The 18666-nt window shown below is 34.6% G+C and overlaps 1 protein-coding gene across 1 annotated transcript; it reads right to left on the bottom strand.

Moving 5' to 3' along the window:
• Positions 1–2104: 2104 nt before the first annotated feature.
• Positions 2105–17577, bottom strand: LOC149678643 (nuclear factor NF-kappa-B p105 subunit-like). Its single transcript, XM_089836584.1, has 17 exons — positions 17167–17577; positions 14665–14801; positions 13988–14234; positions 12249–12407; positions 11416–11505; positions 10432–10523; positions 8790–8925; positions 8363–8482; positions 7232–7447; positions 6859–7153; positions 6377–6485; positions 5493–5709; positions 4077–4240; positions 3832–4005; positions 2863–2977; positions 2493–2680; positions 2105–2339 (listed from the first exon to the last, which is right to left on the bottom strand). Exons 1-17 carry the CDS (start codon positions 17180–17182, stop codon positions 2223–2225), a joined length of 2592 nt encoding a protein of 863 aa, XP_089692710.1. The 5' UTR covers positions 17183–17577; the 3' UTR covers positions 2105–2222.
• Between the last annotated feature and the right edge of the window lie 1089 nt (positions 17578–18666).

Below are 18666 nucleotides of genomic sequence, written 5' to 3' on the forward strand. Positions count from 1 at the left end.
AACGCGAAATATTACAAAGTGAAGATTTGATGGCGTAGTTGGGGAGCTTCGCGTAATTAGCTCTGCGGACGAAAATTTTTGCCTAGTGCGAACATAGCTTTTGCCTAGTGCGAACATAGCTTAACGGTTCCCGTGAAGCATCGTTAATCGTACGATATACACATGATAGGGGGCTGGTTCCCTACTCTCGTTTTTCACAAGGAGGGGAAGTTTTATTGACGTTGCCACGACAACAGATGGTAGAGTCGTAAGATTTTAAGCTTAGGTGGAAGCACATTTCTTGGCCTGTAAATACTAGTAGAGAAACCCCCGTGCAGCGGTCTCTTCCGGACATTATTCCATAAAGAAGGATTTTTAAATTTCTGGCCGCCATTTAAAAAGATGGCAACAAATCGAACCCAAAAGATCACTCAGCCTGTCTATAGGTTAAATAAAACCTGTGGACTAAGTATTTGTGAAATCGGTTGAAACGCGCGGACTTCGTTGCATAGAAGAATTTTTACATTTCTGGGCGCCCTTTATTAAGATGGCGGCGGATTTGAAAAATCTTTCTTAGTACGCGCCTATTACTTATGAGTAACGTTCCTGCAAAATTTCAGCCTTCTAGGGCGAGCGGGTTTGGGCTGGGCGTTGATTATCAGTCAGTCTGTCAGTCAGGACTTTGATTTTCATAGGTATAGATAAGATGGCAAATCCTTACATCTACATTGAATTAGACGACCAATCTTAATCTAGATTAAATCTTAATCGTACTATAAAATTAATACCTAGAGTTTTCAAATTGTATACTATAATTTAAAGATCTGAAACCTCTATAATTGCACCAGAATTATTTGCGTAGAAATTATGTTGTAAAACAGGTATTGGCCAATCTTCCTTTCACATTTATTAAAAATGTTTCAGCAATTGACTGCTTAGTTAATTTTTACGTTGAATTGTATCTAATAGTTACTTTTCATGCAGTATCTTAAAATACACGCACGTCATGCAGTTGTGACTTGAAAATTAGGTGTAGTTATCAATGAAGAAGGAAAGTATTTGAATTAAGCACTATACCTTTCATGACTCTCAGCCATGGTCTCCTGAAGTGGTACAGCGACAGCGCAAAAAGTTAGAGCTATCATGAAGAATTTCATCTCTCTTCATTGAATTACGCTATCAAAACTAAGCCTGAGTCTACTTGATTTCTCTACTCATTCGACAGTATTATTTTTATAATATATATTACATGAAATTTAATGCACAGAAGTGCGGTTGAACTTAAGCCATGTACTACTCTTTCTTTACTAATATCGACTAAACTTGGAGCCGGTTAACATGTGTTACAATAAACGTCTTTGCGTACGAAATTATGTAACGTTATCGATATTTTCTCTCGGACTTTCAAAACATAAACAAGTTTTTTTAGCTTTTACTCCTGTTGTTTTCCATAGTATGCGTGCAAGGAATGATTATTCGGGCTTGATAAATCTGGGAATACACTTCTCTACGAGTGCAATCAAATGGTTTTTCGCGCTTCATTAATCTATATTTTCCTATGTATGCTTGTAAACAATCGGACATGTTTTACTTATGTTAGTCGTGCATCTAACGGTTATCAGAAGTATATAATACTTCTCTTCGAGAGAAGTGTACCACAAAGCGGAGTAAGTGTAACGTCACTCTTCCCAACATCGGAACATTTAGAGCAGGGTTACTATACCGAATCACACACAATAAATAGTTCCCTCATCATTACTCTATTAGCGTTTAAATATTTGGCAAGACGCGCTTGTGAATTTTGTCCCACGTCAAGACGAGGTTTGTGGGATGATTGCTGGGGATTTAGTGCCAAACAACTATATAATTCACTTTACAGTGCGATGCCCATTTGTAGTTTGATGAGCGGGAAAGCAGACTAAAAGGGTGAGCCTGGGAAGAATGATGTTACATAACTGAAGCATTAAGAGGATACAGAGTGTCATCCTTCTACTATTATCCCCTTCTGCGGTTATGTATTATATCGAAAAGATCTGATACCCTATTCAAAATGCTAAATGATTCTCTTTGGATCGCCAAATCTTCTTTAGTATTATAGAGTGACACATAGATAAAATTTGAAAAATTATTTATTTTTAAGGAAGATAAACAGTGTGATCTTCTTATTTAAGAAAAACATTTTCAACAATATTATAGTATTAGGATTTAGGGTTGTGTCGTCGTGGAAACTGTACCTAACACTTTCAAAGAGGTAAATTGCCCTTTGAATCCGACAATATTCTGTCAAACTCTTCAGTAGTGAGAAGATGAGAAGCTTCTAACAGGGTCTTTAGTGAAACAATTGTTAATTTGCCATCATTCTGAAAAAAGAATGTTTCACATGACACATTAAAAACTGTTTGATTAGCCCGTCTTTGATTTCATAAATTTGTATTTTAATCTAATTCTCATCGCCAACCGGAATTGAGAAGGTATACTTGGTTGAAAGCATAGCACAAATTCAATTAGCTTACCTTCATACGCTTTAGAACCTCTCTAGTAGGGCTGGAACTGTTCATAACCTTTACGCCATTTACGTGCTCTGAACCTAAATACATTTCCGCCACCGATTTCCATCCTGAACATGGCGGGTCTAGTAGTTCGCATATTTTAACCAATAAATTTTCAGGTGGTAGTGATTCAATATCCGTTTCCTGTTGAACTGTAAAATAAATTACAGAAGAAAGTTGTGAGAAATTGTTTACTACTAAAGAATTTCAAAAACTCATCAGGGGTATCGAAGGTCGAAGTCTTTTAGTAATCCTTACCATGAAAAATGTAGTTAATTTTCCAGTATAGTCAAAAACGTGGAGAAAAAAGCAAAAAAAAAAAAATACTTTTTACCATTAACATTGTTATCAATGATACTCTCGACACCACCAGTTGAATTCGTGTCAAAATTCTGTAATATGGAACCCCTCACTTCTTCGGTGATTTCGCCAGCCAAAACCAATATCATCTACGAAAGAATAAAACCAAACTATTATATCTTAGTCTGTTATTGTGTATTAATATCGTGTATTTCAGAAACTCCTTAGACTATATCGCATTTCCTATACTGCATATATCTTACTGTATACATGGTTTAACTGATAAGTCTGCCATAAATTAATGCGTTTGCTCTTTGGGTGTAACTGCGTGGAAAGTGTCAAATAACATGTGATTTAAAACATTTAATGGGCCCCCAAACATTGGCCCCTTAAACAGTGAAATTGCCACACATGTGGAGCAACACATATTAGCTTGCTCATCTAGTTTAGCCAATTTCAATAGCCTCCAATCTAAGAACGTTAATCAGTCTTTATCTAGCCGAAGTGTAGTTTTAAAGGTAGAAGCGTGCCTAAGCTAGTAATGCTAAAATAGTTCAACAACATTAAATTATGTAAATATGAGCTCTCAAACTTTGGCCCCTATAACAAGGAAATAGCCACACATATGGAGAAATTAGCTTTACTTTACCAGCTTTCGCACACTTTTACTCATTTAACAGTACTGTACACTTCAATAAGACTCTCGTGCTATTACACTTTGAACTACTTTTACATTACAAGCTTAGGCACACTTGTATGTACAGTAACTTTAAACGTACTGTATACATTTCAGTTGGGTAAAGCCGCTTTAGCCAACTGAAATGTATATCTTACTCCCCAAACTAAATGTTTCAGATTCCATGTTCCCGGATACTTTCCACTCAGTTTGAATCAAAGAGCAAATCCTTTCATTTTTTGGCCGACTCATCAGAAACACATTGTGTAACTTTATATTCAAATATTATGGTGTATTCAAATCAAATTCTTTAAATTGTCAACTCACCATTTCGTTATTGCTTTCTCTTGCAATTTCAATGGGCGTAATTCCCATTACGTCATCTAAGGGATTGGCATTAGCTTCCATAAGCAGCAAAGCAGCATCTAATATATCATCTTTACAGGCCAAATGTAATGGAGTGTTTCCAGACAAGTCGTGACAATCGACATCGATGTCAGGCTGCGAGAAAAATGACAATTTTATCAATTGATTTTAATCATTGGTGAAAAATAAAATTAAGATAATCCTACGTGATTCAGGAGCAATTTAATTATCTTGGGTCTGTGAACTGCAAAGTGTAAGGCCGTACTTCCAGTAGTTCCGTGTTGAACATTTATGTCAATTTTCGATTTCACTAGCTGAGCAACTAATTTTTCGCTATTCGCTTGGACGGCTAAATGGATCGCTGCGAATCCTAGAAATTGAATAAAGATTGTCAGGTTTCAAGAATTATCGGGTTAAAATTCAAGTGTAGCCGATTTCGAAAAGTGTTGCTATACAGCCATTAAAACTCATTAAACTTGGTTGGAGAAAACGAAAATTGTCCTTTGCACAAACTAAGACTTTACGTAAGCGCTTACCCATTTAATTTAGGCCTCGATTTGGAAAATAAATATAAATAAATCGATTCTAGAATTTTAGTTGATAATAAATATTTTAGGAAATAATCCACACATTATTTATATACACGGGTCCTATACCAAGGTTATATTCCCTAAAATAGAGCTCTACTGGGCATCCTTGAATTTCTTAGCGCTATCAGGATGGAAATCTGCATCGACAACTTGGTTGAATCTATCTCTATCCAATCAAGTGGTTCCACGGACCACGCTTACAACGTTTAAGCAGACCGACGACAGACAGTCAAGCCACATAGCCCAATCACTACTGCATGAAATAGTACCACTACTACGTCAAAATATAGTTCACGCCCCTAAATAACGCATTGTATATCCCCAGAAGAAAATAGGGGAAGTACGTATTCTTAGCTATTTCGCGAGACGTCACTTTATCGGTTTTTTCGCGCCACTGAATATCCGCTTTTTTTGGCGGGAAACCGCGGATGAATACAAGAAACTATTTTCTTCGAAGGTTCGTCTGCTATCCAGCTGAATGCTGATTTTGTTATGGTACCTGACTTCTTGAGTTTACTATGGCCGAGGCTTAACGAGTCACTCGAATTTCGCGAAAATTCTACTTGAATACCTTTAGTTTTGCCTTTTAAAACTTGTCTGGCTTTTCTTGTCACTAGTTTCACGATATACTAAATTACACTGGACAGAACTATCCATTTTTAACTCTTAATTGAACGATAACTTTCAATGTCAATCTACCCGGGCGAAAGAAGGACGGAAATCGTCGTCTATACTCTGTAGTTCGGTTTCTCACGGTATGGTGGCGCACCTTCAAAAATTTCTATCGGTTCTCTGCCTATCTCTGATTGGCCAATTTAAAGCGATAGCTTGTTTCTGGGAGAGAAGGACGACTTGCACTAGCTAAAGGTACGAATACGTACTTCCCCTATTTTCTTCTGATATCCCTATAAGAGTTGTGATTTTCGAAAGATCTCCAATTTTTACCGATTTCGAAAATTACAGTGCATGTGCAATTTCAAGCTCTAGATTTTACTACTGACGGACTAGCATTGGGATTACTAAATACTTTACCATAATAATTTAGACAATTTGCATAATTGAATTCAAATCTCCTTCCATAGATATCCTCATTTATTAACATGACAAGAATACGTTCGTTGTTAACATGCACAGCTAGATGTAAGGCAGTGTTTCCTTTTTCATCTTGAATTCCCGGAGAAGCTCCTTTCTTTAACAGAAGTTCAGCTAACCATTCTTGGTTTGATAGAATGGCCAAATGTAAGGGTGACTGAAAAGCGATGTTCAAATAGACGTTTCAATACTCAAAATAATTACATTTGTAGGAGTAAGTGCATGTGTAAGATCTTTCAAAAAAAAAATTACAGATACTTTCCAATTTTAATTTTAAATTAAGCTTAACATGTACCGTATTAATTAAAGGCTACGTTCAGGTAATATATAACAAAGAACGGCCTTTTTCTAAATATATACGGAAAAATATACTTCTTATTACTAAATAATTAGAATTTAATTAGTCTTTAAAACGAGGGCTACTGCGCCACCCGCCATTGGCTTCTGCTAAATCGAACCTCTTACCCCTTACCTCTCTCAGCCTGTGAGAATTCAACCAATCGTGTTACTCCCATAGGAGTAAGTGCTTCAATTTAGCAGACGCCAATAAACCAATGGCGGATAGTGCAGTAGTTCACGTTTATAAGACTAACTAAATGATATTTCTTTAGTAATAACAGATAATTTAATAATAATAATAATAATAATAATAATAATAATTTAATAATAATTTTTTAATCAAATATTTTTCCTATTATATTTAGTTAAAGGACATTTTTTCAAGGTATAATGTTATGTTACCTGAAATGTTCCTTTAAATAGCATTTTCTAGCATATGATAGTATTTTACCTGAAATCTAAGAAGGCCAATTGATTATATTTACCTGAAACTTGTTGTTGGTTTGGTTGAAAACCTCATTTGGAGCGACATATATTATTTTCTCTAATAAATCATGATTGGATGATTGATACTTGATAGCCAGGTGTAATACGCTGAAATTCATGAACAATTTCGATCAACTCGATCTAAAAACCATGCTTTAAACCAGGGATAGATTTAATTTTAGAAGTAGGAATGGAGAACAGAGTAATCTGGGCGAGCGTCAAAGTTCCGGACCCCCCTTCCAGGGGTATGAAAGAAGAGGCGGGTCATAGCGACAGGGGTAGAAAGGAATTACGTATTTTTCGCCGTCCCCGTCAGCAACGTCATCAAAACGAAGTTTAAGTGAGCCAATAAAATAATTTAAAATTTTTCTTATGTGTTGGAGGGAGGGGCTCTATACTGGGCTATGAGTCGAACTGAAGTAAATACTAACCGTTCTCCATTCCTACTTCTAAAATTAAATCTATCCTTGTTAAAACTAACTTGTTTCCTTCTTTATCAGTCTTGCTCATTAAACCCCTCAGAGGCCATAGAAGCGTACCAACATCGGCAGTTGAACTATACTCTTGCAGTCCCGTAGCGATTTTATTTAAAAAATAAACAAAGAACTTGGAATATGTTCTTTCCTTTTTGGCAATATCATTATTTTGGTCCTCTGGTAAATCGTTAAGACTTTCTTGTTCTGACACCTCCGAACCATCAGTAATATTTTCAAGTTTCAAATGCGAAAATTTATTAGTAACCAAAGAAACGCCTGCATTTGATTCGGGCTTGTTATCTGTTAGGAATAAATATAACCAATGTGTATTAAATATATCTCTGTATGAAGCTTCTAAGATATTAAAATTTAGATTACTTTGTAATATTTTGTAAGGGCCATCGGGTAAAAAGGATTTATTATTTGGGTCCCCAATATCGTAGACATTTATTAAATAGTCAAGTTCAAAATCATTGAATTCCTGATCAACATCCAGGCTCGGTAGTTCATTGTTATACCATGGATTTGTAGCCAATGACGAAGATGCTTCACCATTCATATTGACTTCAGTACCAACTGTGAATTGTTGGAAGTCTAGAAAATTGATAACCATGGTTTAAGTTGCAAAAGGAATTCATGAAATATAGTTTATATCATTCATGAAAAGGAAAATCTATATCAGAATCAGGCGTGAACCCCTATTTCGAAAGGGCCGACCGAGTTCAGCGATGAAAAATTTCGGTAAAAGAGCAAAATATCATTTATATTAAAGGGAATGAGAAGCAATTCGTTTGAAAAACCTCCGATTTATGTAACAAAAGATAGAATTCATTTCTGTGAATTCAAAAATATCAATCTTTTAATTCTCCCTCCGATTTCTGGTTATTTGTCAATATGCATTTGGAAATGTTTCATATGAAATTATTTCAAATCCACTTTTTATGAAAAACTAAAACCTTTCCAGTAGTTTGACGTCACAGGTATATTTCTTCACGTCAGATGGTGCCACTCTCTCCGCTATCAGACCCAGAGTTTAGACTGGCGAGAAGCTCGAGGCGCGTATAGTATTCCCGCGCTTTTTTTCCCCTCACGTCATAGTGATGCCATCAAACGGGCGAACAAGCTCGACAAGACAAAATTATTCATATATCGAAACTGAGTTTTCGTGATTTTTCAATGGATTTTAAAAATAGAAACTTTGGTTCAATTATATTAAAAACTTGATATTTTGAAAGTAGAGACTTGAAAGTGTAACATAATACCACTTTCGTGGTAACATATGATATGAAATTGTAATATAATACCACTTTCGTGGTAACATATGATATGAAATTGTAATATAATACCACTTTCGTGGTAACATATGATATGAAATTGTAACATAATACCACTTTCGTGGTAACATATGATATGAAATTGTAACATAATACCACTTTCGTGGTAACATATGATATGAAATTGTAAATTCGCATTCCCTTCAATGTGATCTTAAAATTTGTCAAAACTCACCATTATTATTGGCACTAAAGTTCTGTGTTTCTGTTTCATTATTTAAAATAACTGATGTACTCTGAAGACTTGGAAACACGTGATTTAACTTTTGCCTTTTTCTCGAAATCTGTTCACTGTCTGTAATATTTAAAAAGAGCAATGTTAAAAAAAATAACTAATAATATTTAAATATTTAGTAGGAAAAGTACATATAATATCAAAATTGAAAAAGCCGTTAATGGAGTTTTCAAAGACTCCTATAGAACTAAAAGAACGCCAAAGCAGCTAATACTGTCATAAGCGCTCTATTTTTAAAATCTACTTGTGGTATTGTACCTCAGACATTCAGATTAAGTACTGATCTACCTGAGAAGACTTTACCTTAAAACAAGAAATTGAAAATGGTGAATTTAACTGAAATTCTACAAACGAATTGAAAACTCACCTTTGACTGGTTTGTAAGTAAAAGCAATCGCATTACTCCTTTCTTTGTCGCTCTTTCGAATCAGTTCGAATTTCACAGAAACAGGCACATCTAGGTCAACGTCTTTGTATCGTGGAGTTAGGAAAGTGACACCCGTCTGGATAAAAACACCTTTCTGTTAATTTCCATTGATTATAACAGATGATTGAAAGTGTAACATAATTAGGTTCAAATTGTAACAACATTATTCTTAAGTGCGAATATTTTTTTTTGGTTGAAGATGGTTAAAAGCATTTTTACCCATTCGAATAACGTATGTCACAGAGAGGTATTGCACTGGATGTGTATGTGTGTCAGTGTGTGAATCTGTTTGCCACCCCGTTTTGCAGTTAGCACCATCGACTCGGAGAGGTAAAATTTTGGTTTCCCAACTTGTTTTTATGTGAATATATCGTTAGTTTTGTTGTTTTTTATTCTGTAGGTGGGTTCGAATATTTCTTTCTGAATCCTTAGCAAAAGACTGGTGATATTTAAGACTCAATAGGACACTAATTGTTTTATAGACAAAGAGATCCTTTTCAAGGGGTGGGGAGGAATATCCGGTATTTGGACAACAAAGACGTTAGATATGGCTTCAAAGCAGGGTTGTTGATTTTTTTATTTTTATTTATTTATTTGATTTTTATTGAACCACTAGTTAGTAAATTACCAACATGAAAACTTTTGAGTCGAAATTAACCAAAAGCAAAATAATCATGACATTTAAGCAGCTATTAGATATTTTCTACAGAGTTGTTCTTATTGTTACTATTCAAATGCTTGTACAAAAAGACTAGCTTGACCACTATTTCATTTCCCAGCCTATTTCGAATCTTACTCCAGTTAAAATTGACCTCATGAGTGGCAAGACAAACTACAGCTCTAACTTAAAGGCCGACTTCCATCGAAAAGAGTTCTAGCGAACTGAAAACCGAGCATCGAGACTAACAATGGAGCGACCGTGCCGATTTTCGAAGCCCCGCTGGGGCAAAACCTGGTAGGGCTCTAACTAACTGAAAGCCGTGCAATGTGGTTCTAGTGAGCTGAAGATGAACAATAGAAATCCTTTTTAATTTATTTCCTCTCGAATGTTTGCTTTCCCCTGAAGGAAATTCTCTATTGTGTATCTTCATTTCGCTAGAACCACATTGCACGGCTTTCAGTTAGCTAGAACCTTTCCATCTTTTACCCCAGCGGGGATTCGAAAATCGGCACGGTCGCTCCATTGTTATTCTCGATGCTCGGTTTTCAGTTCGCTAGAACCCTTTTCGATGGAAGTCGGCCTTTAAACTGAAATATGCCACAACCATGATTGTTTTTAATTACAGGTCTTTTCTAGTCTAGTTAAGTTTCTTTAACTATTTCTTGGAATCTTAGAAAACATTTTTTTAAAATAAAAATAAATACTTGATTTTAATCAAATGATTTTTTTAAAAAAAATTGTTTAATTTAAATCAGTGATTTAAATCCAACTGATTTAAATCAAACAACCCTGCTTCAAAGTGCCTTTAATTTAGGCATGTATTACCATTCCTTATGAGTCGTCTTGGGAAAACAAATTGATCAAACACCATTCTCAAATTTACCCCCCGACTTTTGAAAATTTTCATTAGGTAAAAATCACCTGAAAATGGATAGTTGCCGCACAGAAATCAGCGTAACCTTCCCAAAGACACTTCCCGTTCGCATCATTCTGAAAGAACCTGATCTCGTGGTCTGTGAAAACGAAAGGATAATTTATGGTAAAAGCAAAAATATACAAAGCCCTGTTTTCACTTAAAAAAACGATAAGGAAATGTCGTCTTTCATCAGAGAGAATTTATAATAGGGAGTGGAAGCTCTTGCCTTTGACAGTGCTAAATACAATGTAGCTCAAACAAGTAGGCTGCGACGCTAAAACTGGCCCGGTAAATTTCCGGTCACATGACACTCCTTTAATTTTAAAGTTTGCCCTCAATCACTGTTGGTTGTACAATTACCCAATAAGGGTTCGCGATTTCGAGTGCGACTGGCGCCATGAGGAGTTATTTTAAGTCAGACGTTTCCCTTTCCCTAAAAAGGTAGTGTCCATCTCCCCTAGACCCTCCCGCAACATTGTAGACCCACCCTAGAGGGAGGGGCTACAAAAATAGACCTGGCCAGTTTTGTTGATCACGTGATTTTTGAGCTACATAATATTCCTCAGTTTCTACTCCCTATTATAAAATCTCTCTGCTTTCATTTAAGCTTGGTTGCCTAAAATGTAACGTTTGAACTGCTTTTCTTTGCAAGTTCGAAAACATTATATCCCCTAAACTGCAAGCTAGTTTCTTTCAATAGACACGTTCGTTTATTACAAACAGAGAAATCAACACACAGAGGCGAGGCCACCTTTGGGGTATCCTCCGTAAATAGTTTTCACTTTATAAATACATTATTTGACTATTCAGCAAGTTCAAAGGAATATTCTCGCATTTCAACGTGGGATTCTGCATTACACCTCAATGTGGTGTTTTAATTTAAACAATTATATTAAATTTTGATAGGAAGACAGGAAGTCAAAATCATTTTTCAGTACGTTTCATTACAGTAGAAATAAAATTTAAAAAAAATATCACATATTACATACTTTTATTTATTTTGTCACAAAACATGAATATTTTATTGCCACCAAGGCACGTGCCTTTCATTTTGCTCACATCCATAATCCGCAGTAAATCTATGCAAGTAAACGTAGCATGTATAAATAAATTCGTAAACTTTGTCGTAATTTTCGAGGTTTTATGATATTTTGCCGTCCAGGCCAATGTTTACAAGTTTAGATTGGACTGGAGTATTTGACGGATGACACCTTAAATTTAATAAAGAAACTGAAAAGACAATGATTTCTAATTTAAATAAGGGGTCAATCCTAAAACACTCAAATAAAAACTCTAAGTCGGTGGCAATTACAGCAAAATTTCATAAATTATTTTCGACTCAAAATCGCCCAAAGAACAACTCCTTAATTTACGCCAGACTTATCAGAATTAATCAATTTTGTTATTTGTCATTGAAAACTCTATGGTTAGTCTGGTATTTTTTCTTTTAAGAAGATGTATTTAGTATCGTGATTAGTTCGATTTTGATTTGAACGATATACAAATGAATTGGATTTGTAAAATTATGTCAGTTTTGAAACAATGAACAAACCATTTAATTTTTTGGCCAACTTATCAGAAACACCCCATATATCATCGCTCTTCGTAACTGTCTAAAAATTAAAACGCCTTTAAAGTTTATATATCTATCGGATTTAGTGAATCGTCATGTCGTATGATATTGAAATCGATTGAAATCTAATTTTAGTAAGTATTATTTAAGAGTAACGCCGAGATTTCACGGTCTTTAGTCAGAAGTTATTCATTTGGCTTTGATAGTGAGTCACTGAGGGCTTCTATAGAAATAGCTATTCATCCTTACTTTTGTTGTTGACAGGAGTAGAATAAACGTAGGCCAGTAATTGATTGTCCTTGATTCTAATGGCATCGAAACGAATCCTAACTACGTTGAAATTAAAACTCTCCATTTCATTCTTAGCTTCCTTTTTCAAAGCCGCCTCTTTCTTCTTCGTAAGTTTACCTGTGCCAATATCATATTAAACCCAAATTAATTATTTTTAAGCAGAAAGTTAACTGCACTCGTAATGACAGGGCTTTGTTTTAGTACATTGACATTATGCTACTATTTTAATCTGAGGTATCAGGAATGTATGGAGGTATCCATGTTAAAAATAAACTGATATATCACCGGGCTTACTTAATTTGATAAAGTATTGCGCTATTGTGTTTTATGTGTAATCGGAGCCTCCGAAATGAACTAGGCCCATGCATGTCAAATTTTATGTGGGGAAATATCCAGTTTGTTAAGGAAAATATTTTCACCATATATGAGTACGAGATGGCGCTTATATTATCGTTGTGACAGGGGTCTTCCTTAAATTATCGTTGATATTTTAGGGGTCAGTCATAAAATTTTTTATGATAGAGAAAAGTTTCATCCTAAAATTAACGTAAATGTTTTTGGGGCTATTCACTTTTTATTGAATCTTTCGGTTAGATTGTATTGATGACAACAAAATAAATTATTTCAATTAAAATAATTCAGTAAGAGTAATAAAAACGTATACTTACAATCCGCGACCTTGGCCCAAATACTTAAGCAGTCGACAGGGTCACGGGGTTGAACTTTGTTTATTTTACGGTAATATAAGCGCCCCCAAGCGTAAAACCACGGCGAACTAAATTGGTTAAAAAAATATTCTCGCTTCGCGACACGCATGGGCCTAGTTCATTTCGGAGGCTCCGGTGGAATGACTGTGGGGACTGGGAGTTAGCACTAATGTCTCGAAAAACGAAAAGCAAGTGAGGTTAAGATCCCCTAGCAGCTTGGTAGTGATAATTAGATCTTTACTTAACATAAAACACACTGCCAACTGTCACTCGGAGATGTAAAAAGAAGAAAGCGTGACGCATGTCATTAAGAGACGTTTTACATAAGTTATTAAAGCATAAACCAAAGTGTAAATGTTAAAAAATTGTTCCATGGTTAAATATTTAATTAAAAACTTGTTTTTAAATAAACCAAAGTGCAATATCAGAATGATACCGTCCGTCTGGGATTATGGATTCCGGTGCTAAGAATGCGTGTAGACCACGAAAGGGTGCGAGAGATAAAGTTTTCGCGAGCTTTTGGGACTTGATATCAAATTTCGGCTCATTATACCTTCTGTTAAATTATTTTCAATATTGTGTAACCTTCAAATAATTAACTCCTTATTTGGACAACCAAAACGCTCCTTCCACGTCGCGACCATTTCTTTTGCTCATTTGTTTGGCCCTCGGGCTCGCCTCTGTGTTACCACAAATAGGACGGTGAAATGCTCGTGGTTCAGCCCCCCTTTTTTCCTTTATTTATTCAAATTGGTTTTTGTAGAAAATATTACTTCAAGAAAAGTTTTGTAGTGAGAAGGATTTTGTTCATAATGTCGCACGTTCATGGTCTTTAAATGAACAACATCCAGGTCTCCCAAATTAGTATTAGTAAAACAACGCAGGCTTTATTTTAGTGGTGCCGAAACCCGGGATCAATTTCGAGCAAAGCGTACAAAAACCGATTATGTGGACATATCTTAACACTTGTGCGAGAAACGTTCTACTTGCCTATGTGCGACGCTTTTTTAAGTTCAAAACGTGCATTCCTGACTTCTTTCTTCTTGGTGAAACTCACTGAGAGACCTTCGAAGCAACAAGTTAAATCAGCTCCTAAGGGCATAGTGATGTCGATTACAGATTCTTTTGGACATGACCGGCTGACAAATTTGTGGACGTGAGGTTTTGGCTCTTCGTCGTTTGTGTATAAAGTTGCTCTGATGCGCACTTCAAACGCGTTTCCAACGTAGTTTTTTAACTAAGTTAAACAATAATAAATGTCTATTAAATAGTATGTCATGACTAATATCGAAAATATTGTTAGGGACCGGTTCTGCAGGCTTCTATAAAAAGAAGATAAGGCTTCGCACACGTCTAACGTTTAAGTAGGGAGATCTCGGGCGGCCTTGAAAAGTTTGTTTGTGGATCGAAAACACGAAAAACAAGAAGGGTGCGTGTGTTTGTGGTGGGTGGTTCACACAAAACACTTCGAGGTATTATGACTACTTCAAACCATACTGGAGGCTGGAATAGTGGATAATTTGGACTCTTGATTGTACAAAAAGCGCCAACATGCTATGGATTTTCAGCACAAAGGTTTGGTTGTGCACCGTTACAAAAGGATTTTCGTGACTTGTTTTATTTATATGAGCGAAGCACGAGGCTACTGATATTAAAATAACGCTTACTCTGACCGTTGGATGAGTCTTTAATTTCTCAGTATAATTTTCTCCAAGAATAGGGCCGTGAGAACCTCTCTCGTTTTCGGTCTGATAGCGGAATCGGTGATACTTTCCAGGTTGTACGACCATTTCTAATTCGATAGCTATGAGAATGTTGAACGCTTTATATTAAATATACTAATATGAGACTACACCTTTAATTACCTTAACAATATGAGACCTCACCTTTGATTAACGTAACAGTATGAGACTACACCTCTAATTAACTTAACAATATGAGACTACACCTTTAATTAACTTAAAAATGTGAGACTACACCTTTAATTAACTTAAAAATGTGAGACTACACCTTTAGATAACTTAAAGTTGTGAGACTACACCTTTAGTTAACTTAACGTTGTGAGACTACACCATTAGTTAACTTAACGTTGTGAGACACCTTTAATTAACTTATCAATATGAGACTACACCTTTAATTAACTTAACAATATGAGACTACCTCTAATTAACTTAACAATATCAGACTACACCTTTAATTAACTTAACAATATGAGACTACACCTTTATTTAACTTAACATATGAGACTACACCTTTATCTAACTTAACAATATGAGACTTCACCTTTAATTAACTTAACTATGTAAAACTACACCTTTAATTAACTTAAAAATATGAGACTTCACCTTTAATTAACTTAACAATGTAAAACTACACCTTTAATTAACTTAACATTATGAGACTCACCTTTAATTAACTTAACAATATGAGACTGCACCTTTAAATAACTTAATAATATGAGACTGCACCCTTAATTAACTTTCCAACATGAGACTTCACCTTTAATCAACTTAACATTATGAGACTGCGCCTTTAATTAACTTAACATTATGAGACTTCGCCTTTAATTAACTTAACAGTATGAGACTACACCTTTAATTAACTTAACAATATGATACCGCACGTTTAATTAACTTAACAATATGATACCGCACGTTTAATTAACTTAACAATATGATACCGCACGTTTAATTAACTTAACAATATGATACCACACGTTTAATTAACTTAACAATATGATACCACACGTTTAATTAACTTAACAATATGATACAACACGTTTAATTAACTTAACAATATGATACCACACGTTTAATTAACTTAACAATATGAGACTACACCTTTAATTAACTTAACAATATGATACCGCACGTTTAATTAACTTAACAATATGATACCGCACGTTTAATTAACTTAACAATATGATACCACACGTTTAATTAACTTAACAATATGATAACACACGTTTAATTAACTTAACAATATGATACCACACGTTTAATTAACTTAACAATATGATACCACACGTTTAATTAACTTAACAATATGATACCACACGTTTAATTAACTCAAATACATGAGACTACACCTTTAATTAACTTAACAATATGATACCACACGTTTAATTAACTCAAATACATGAGATTACACGTTTAATTAACTTAAATAAATGAGACTACACGTTTAATTAACTTAAATAAATGAGACTACACGTTTAATTAACTCAAATACATGAGATTACACCTTTAATTAACTTAAATAAATGAGACTACACCTTTAATTAGCTTAACGATATTAGTCTACACCTTTAATTAACTTAACAATATAAAACCTCACCTTTAATTAACTTAACGATATTAGTCTACACCTTTAATTAACTTAACAATATAAAACTACACCTTTAATTAACTTAACAATATAAAACTACACCTTTAATTAACTTAACAATATAAAACTACACCTTTAATTAACTTAACAATATAAAACTACACCTTTAATTAACTTAACAATATAAAACTACACCTTTAATTAACTTAACAATATAAAACTACACCTTTAATTAACTTAACAATATAAAACTACACCTTTAATTAACTTAACAATATAAAACTACACCTTTAATTAACTTAACAATATAAAACTACACCTTTAATTAACTTAACAATATAAAACTACACCTTTAATTAACTTAACAATATAAAACTACACCTTTAATTAACTTAACAATATAAAACTACACCTTTAATTAACTTAAGAATATAAAACTACACCTTTAATAGAGTAATATCGGTAGAGAGGGGGAGTGAACTGTGTATCCCTTCGTTGAGGGCAACTTTGTATTAGAGAATACTATTTGCCTTCGGAAGGGGGGATATCACTAAGGTAAGAGATAGAGGGTTATGACGTTGCCATATATGTGAAAGATATTACTCTATTATCGTAACAGTGTGAGACTATACCTTTACTTGACTTAACATTACATTATTATAACTTTACTTGATTTAACATTACATTATTACACCTGTAACTGACTTAACAAACATATTTAAAAACTTTTACTATAAACCGAAAATACACAAATATGATCAACGACCAGATTGCATTTCAATCCGTTTAACATTAGCAGTATACGAGAATGAAGCTTGAATTAAATTAAAAAAATCACTTACGTTGGTTAAAATACATGGTTGTATTTTTTCAACCTGCCTTTATTCTCGGAATATCAGCAAATGCCAGTGTAAATTATAACTATTTAATCCAGATTCACGCGCCCAAAGTCTTCAACTTTGTTAAGCTTTTGATTTTCACAATTAATATAATAGGTCCCTTCGCTCGGAACGTTCTCAACGAACTAACTTGAACAAAGGCTACGATGCTATAACGAAACTAAAACTTTCGTTTATCAGTATTGCGTAACATTTTGCAAACCCAAAATAGGTTCTTTTGCGATAGTAGAATGAAAATAAACACCGATGACTGAAAATGTAAAGATTAGTCTACCATAAGTTTATAAGATAAGTTCCTTCGCAATGCTAGAGATTTACTGAAAGCTAGTTCAAAGAACGACAAGCGAGAATATGAAGTTGAGAAAAGTACACACTAGAGTGGCCTTTGCGTTAACCTGCCTATTGGGGTAAGTGCGACACATTTGGAAACATCGGGACGGACGGACAGATACCAAGTTTTTCACGCTATGGCGTCGCCATCTCGAAGCCTAGATAAGAAATATATAAATACATGTATTCTTGAAAGCAGTCAAATTCCCCGTCTTTTATTTTAGTTCCCTTGGTTGCACCGGGATGACGCCACAAGCGCGTGATATAGATAAATGGGTCTTATATCCTAGCGGATGAAAGGCCACTCAAGTGGTACTTTTCAAAACTCAATGAGCGAGAATTGATTACACTCGGGTTTTCAGTTCATCTTACTGTTTAGTCTGCATTACTAAGCCTTTGACAGCACCTCACCAGGCGTCGCTTTACCCTGAATCTATGACGTTTCACCTACGTCACTTCATAACAAGTTCTCAGTAACCAGTGACAGACTTATGGAGCATATCTTTTGAACTTATGGTAGACGTTATCAGACTAGCGGTAATTTTTGTTGTAGTACACCCTTTTTCTAAGAAGTTAATCATTAAGCGTAAAGGGATGATGAAATGGCCTGACAACAATTTTTAATCAATTTAGACTAATAAAATAGCATAAACATAATTAACAAAGCTTAATAAAACCTTCGATCTTAATCTCAAGAGGTCTTAATCAGTATTGCGTAAGACTAGTTCAAACTCTACATCCGTTGTTTTCCGATAGAAGAATGAACATAAACGCTGGTATGAAAATACAAAGATGTGTAGTAGATGTTATCAGACTAGCGGTATTTTTTGTAGTAACATCCCCCTTTTTCTTGGAAGTTAATCATTACGTGTTAAAGGGAGGATGAAATGGCCGGAGGCACAACTTTTTTTTAATGAATTTAAACTAATAAAAGAACATCAATACCATTAACAAAGCTATCCCAATATTAGTTTTTGAGTTTGGATGTTGGTTACTCAAAACCAATTTAACGGCTGAAAGGATTTCGATAAAGCTTGGTATGCAGGTAGACTTCGATTTGGATTAACAAATAGGTTACCTTTTATCCCGCTAGTCTGTTAATTTCGAAGTTTT

This window comes from Phalangium opilio, unplaced genomic scaffold, assembly GCF_054372755.1.
Source record: "Phalangium opilio isolate 3A_F unplaced genomic scaffold, DU_Popi_V2 ptg000042l_1, whole genome shotgun sequence".
Lineage (NCBI taxonomy): Eukaryota > Metazoa > Arthropoda > Arachnida > Opiliones > Phalangiidae > Phalangium > Phalangium opilio.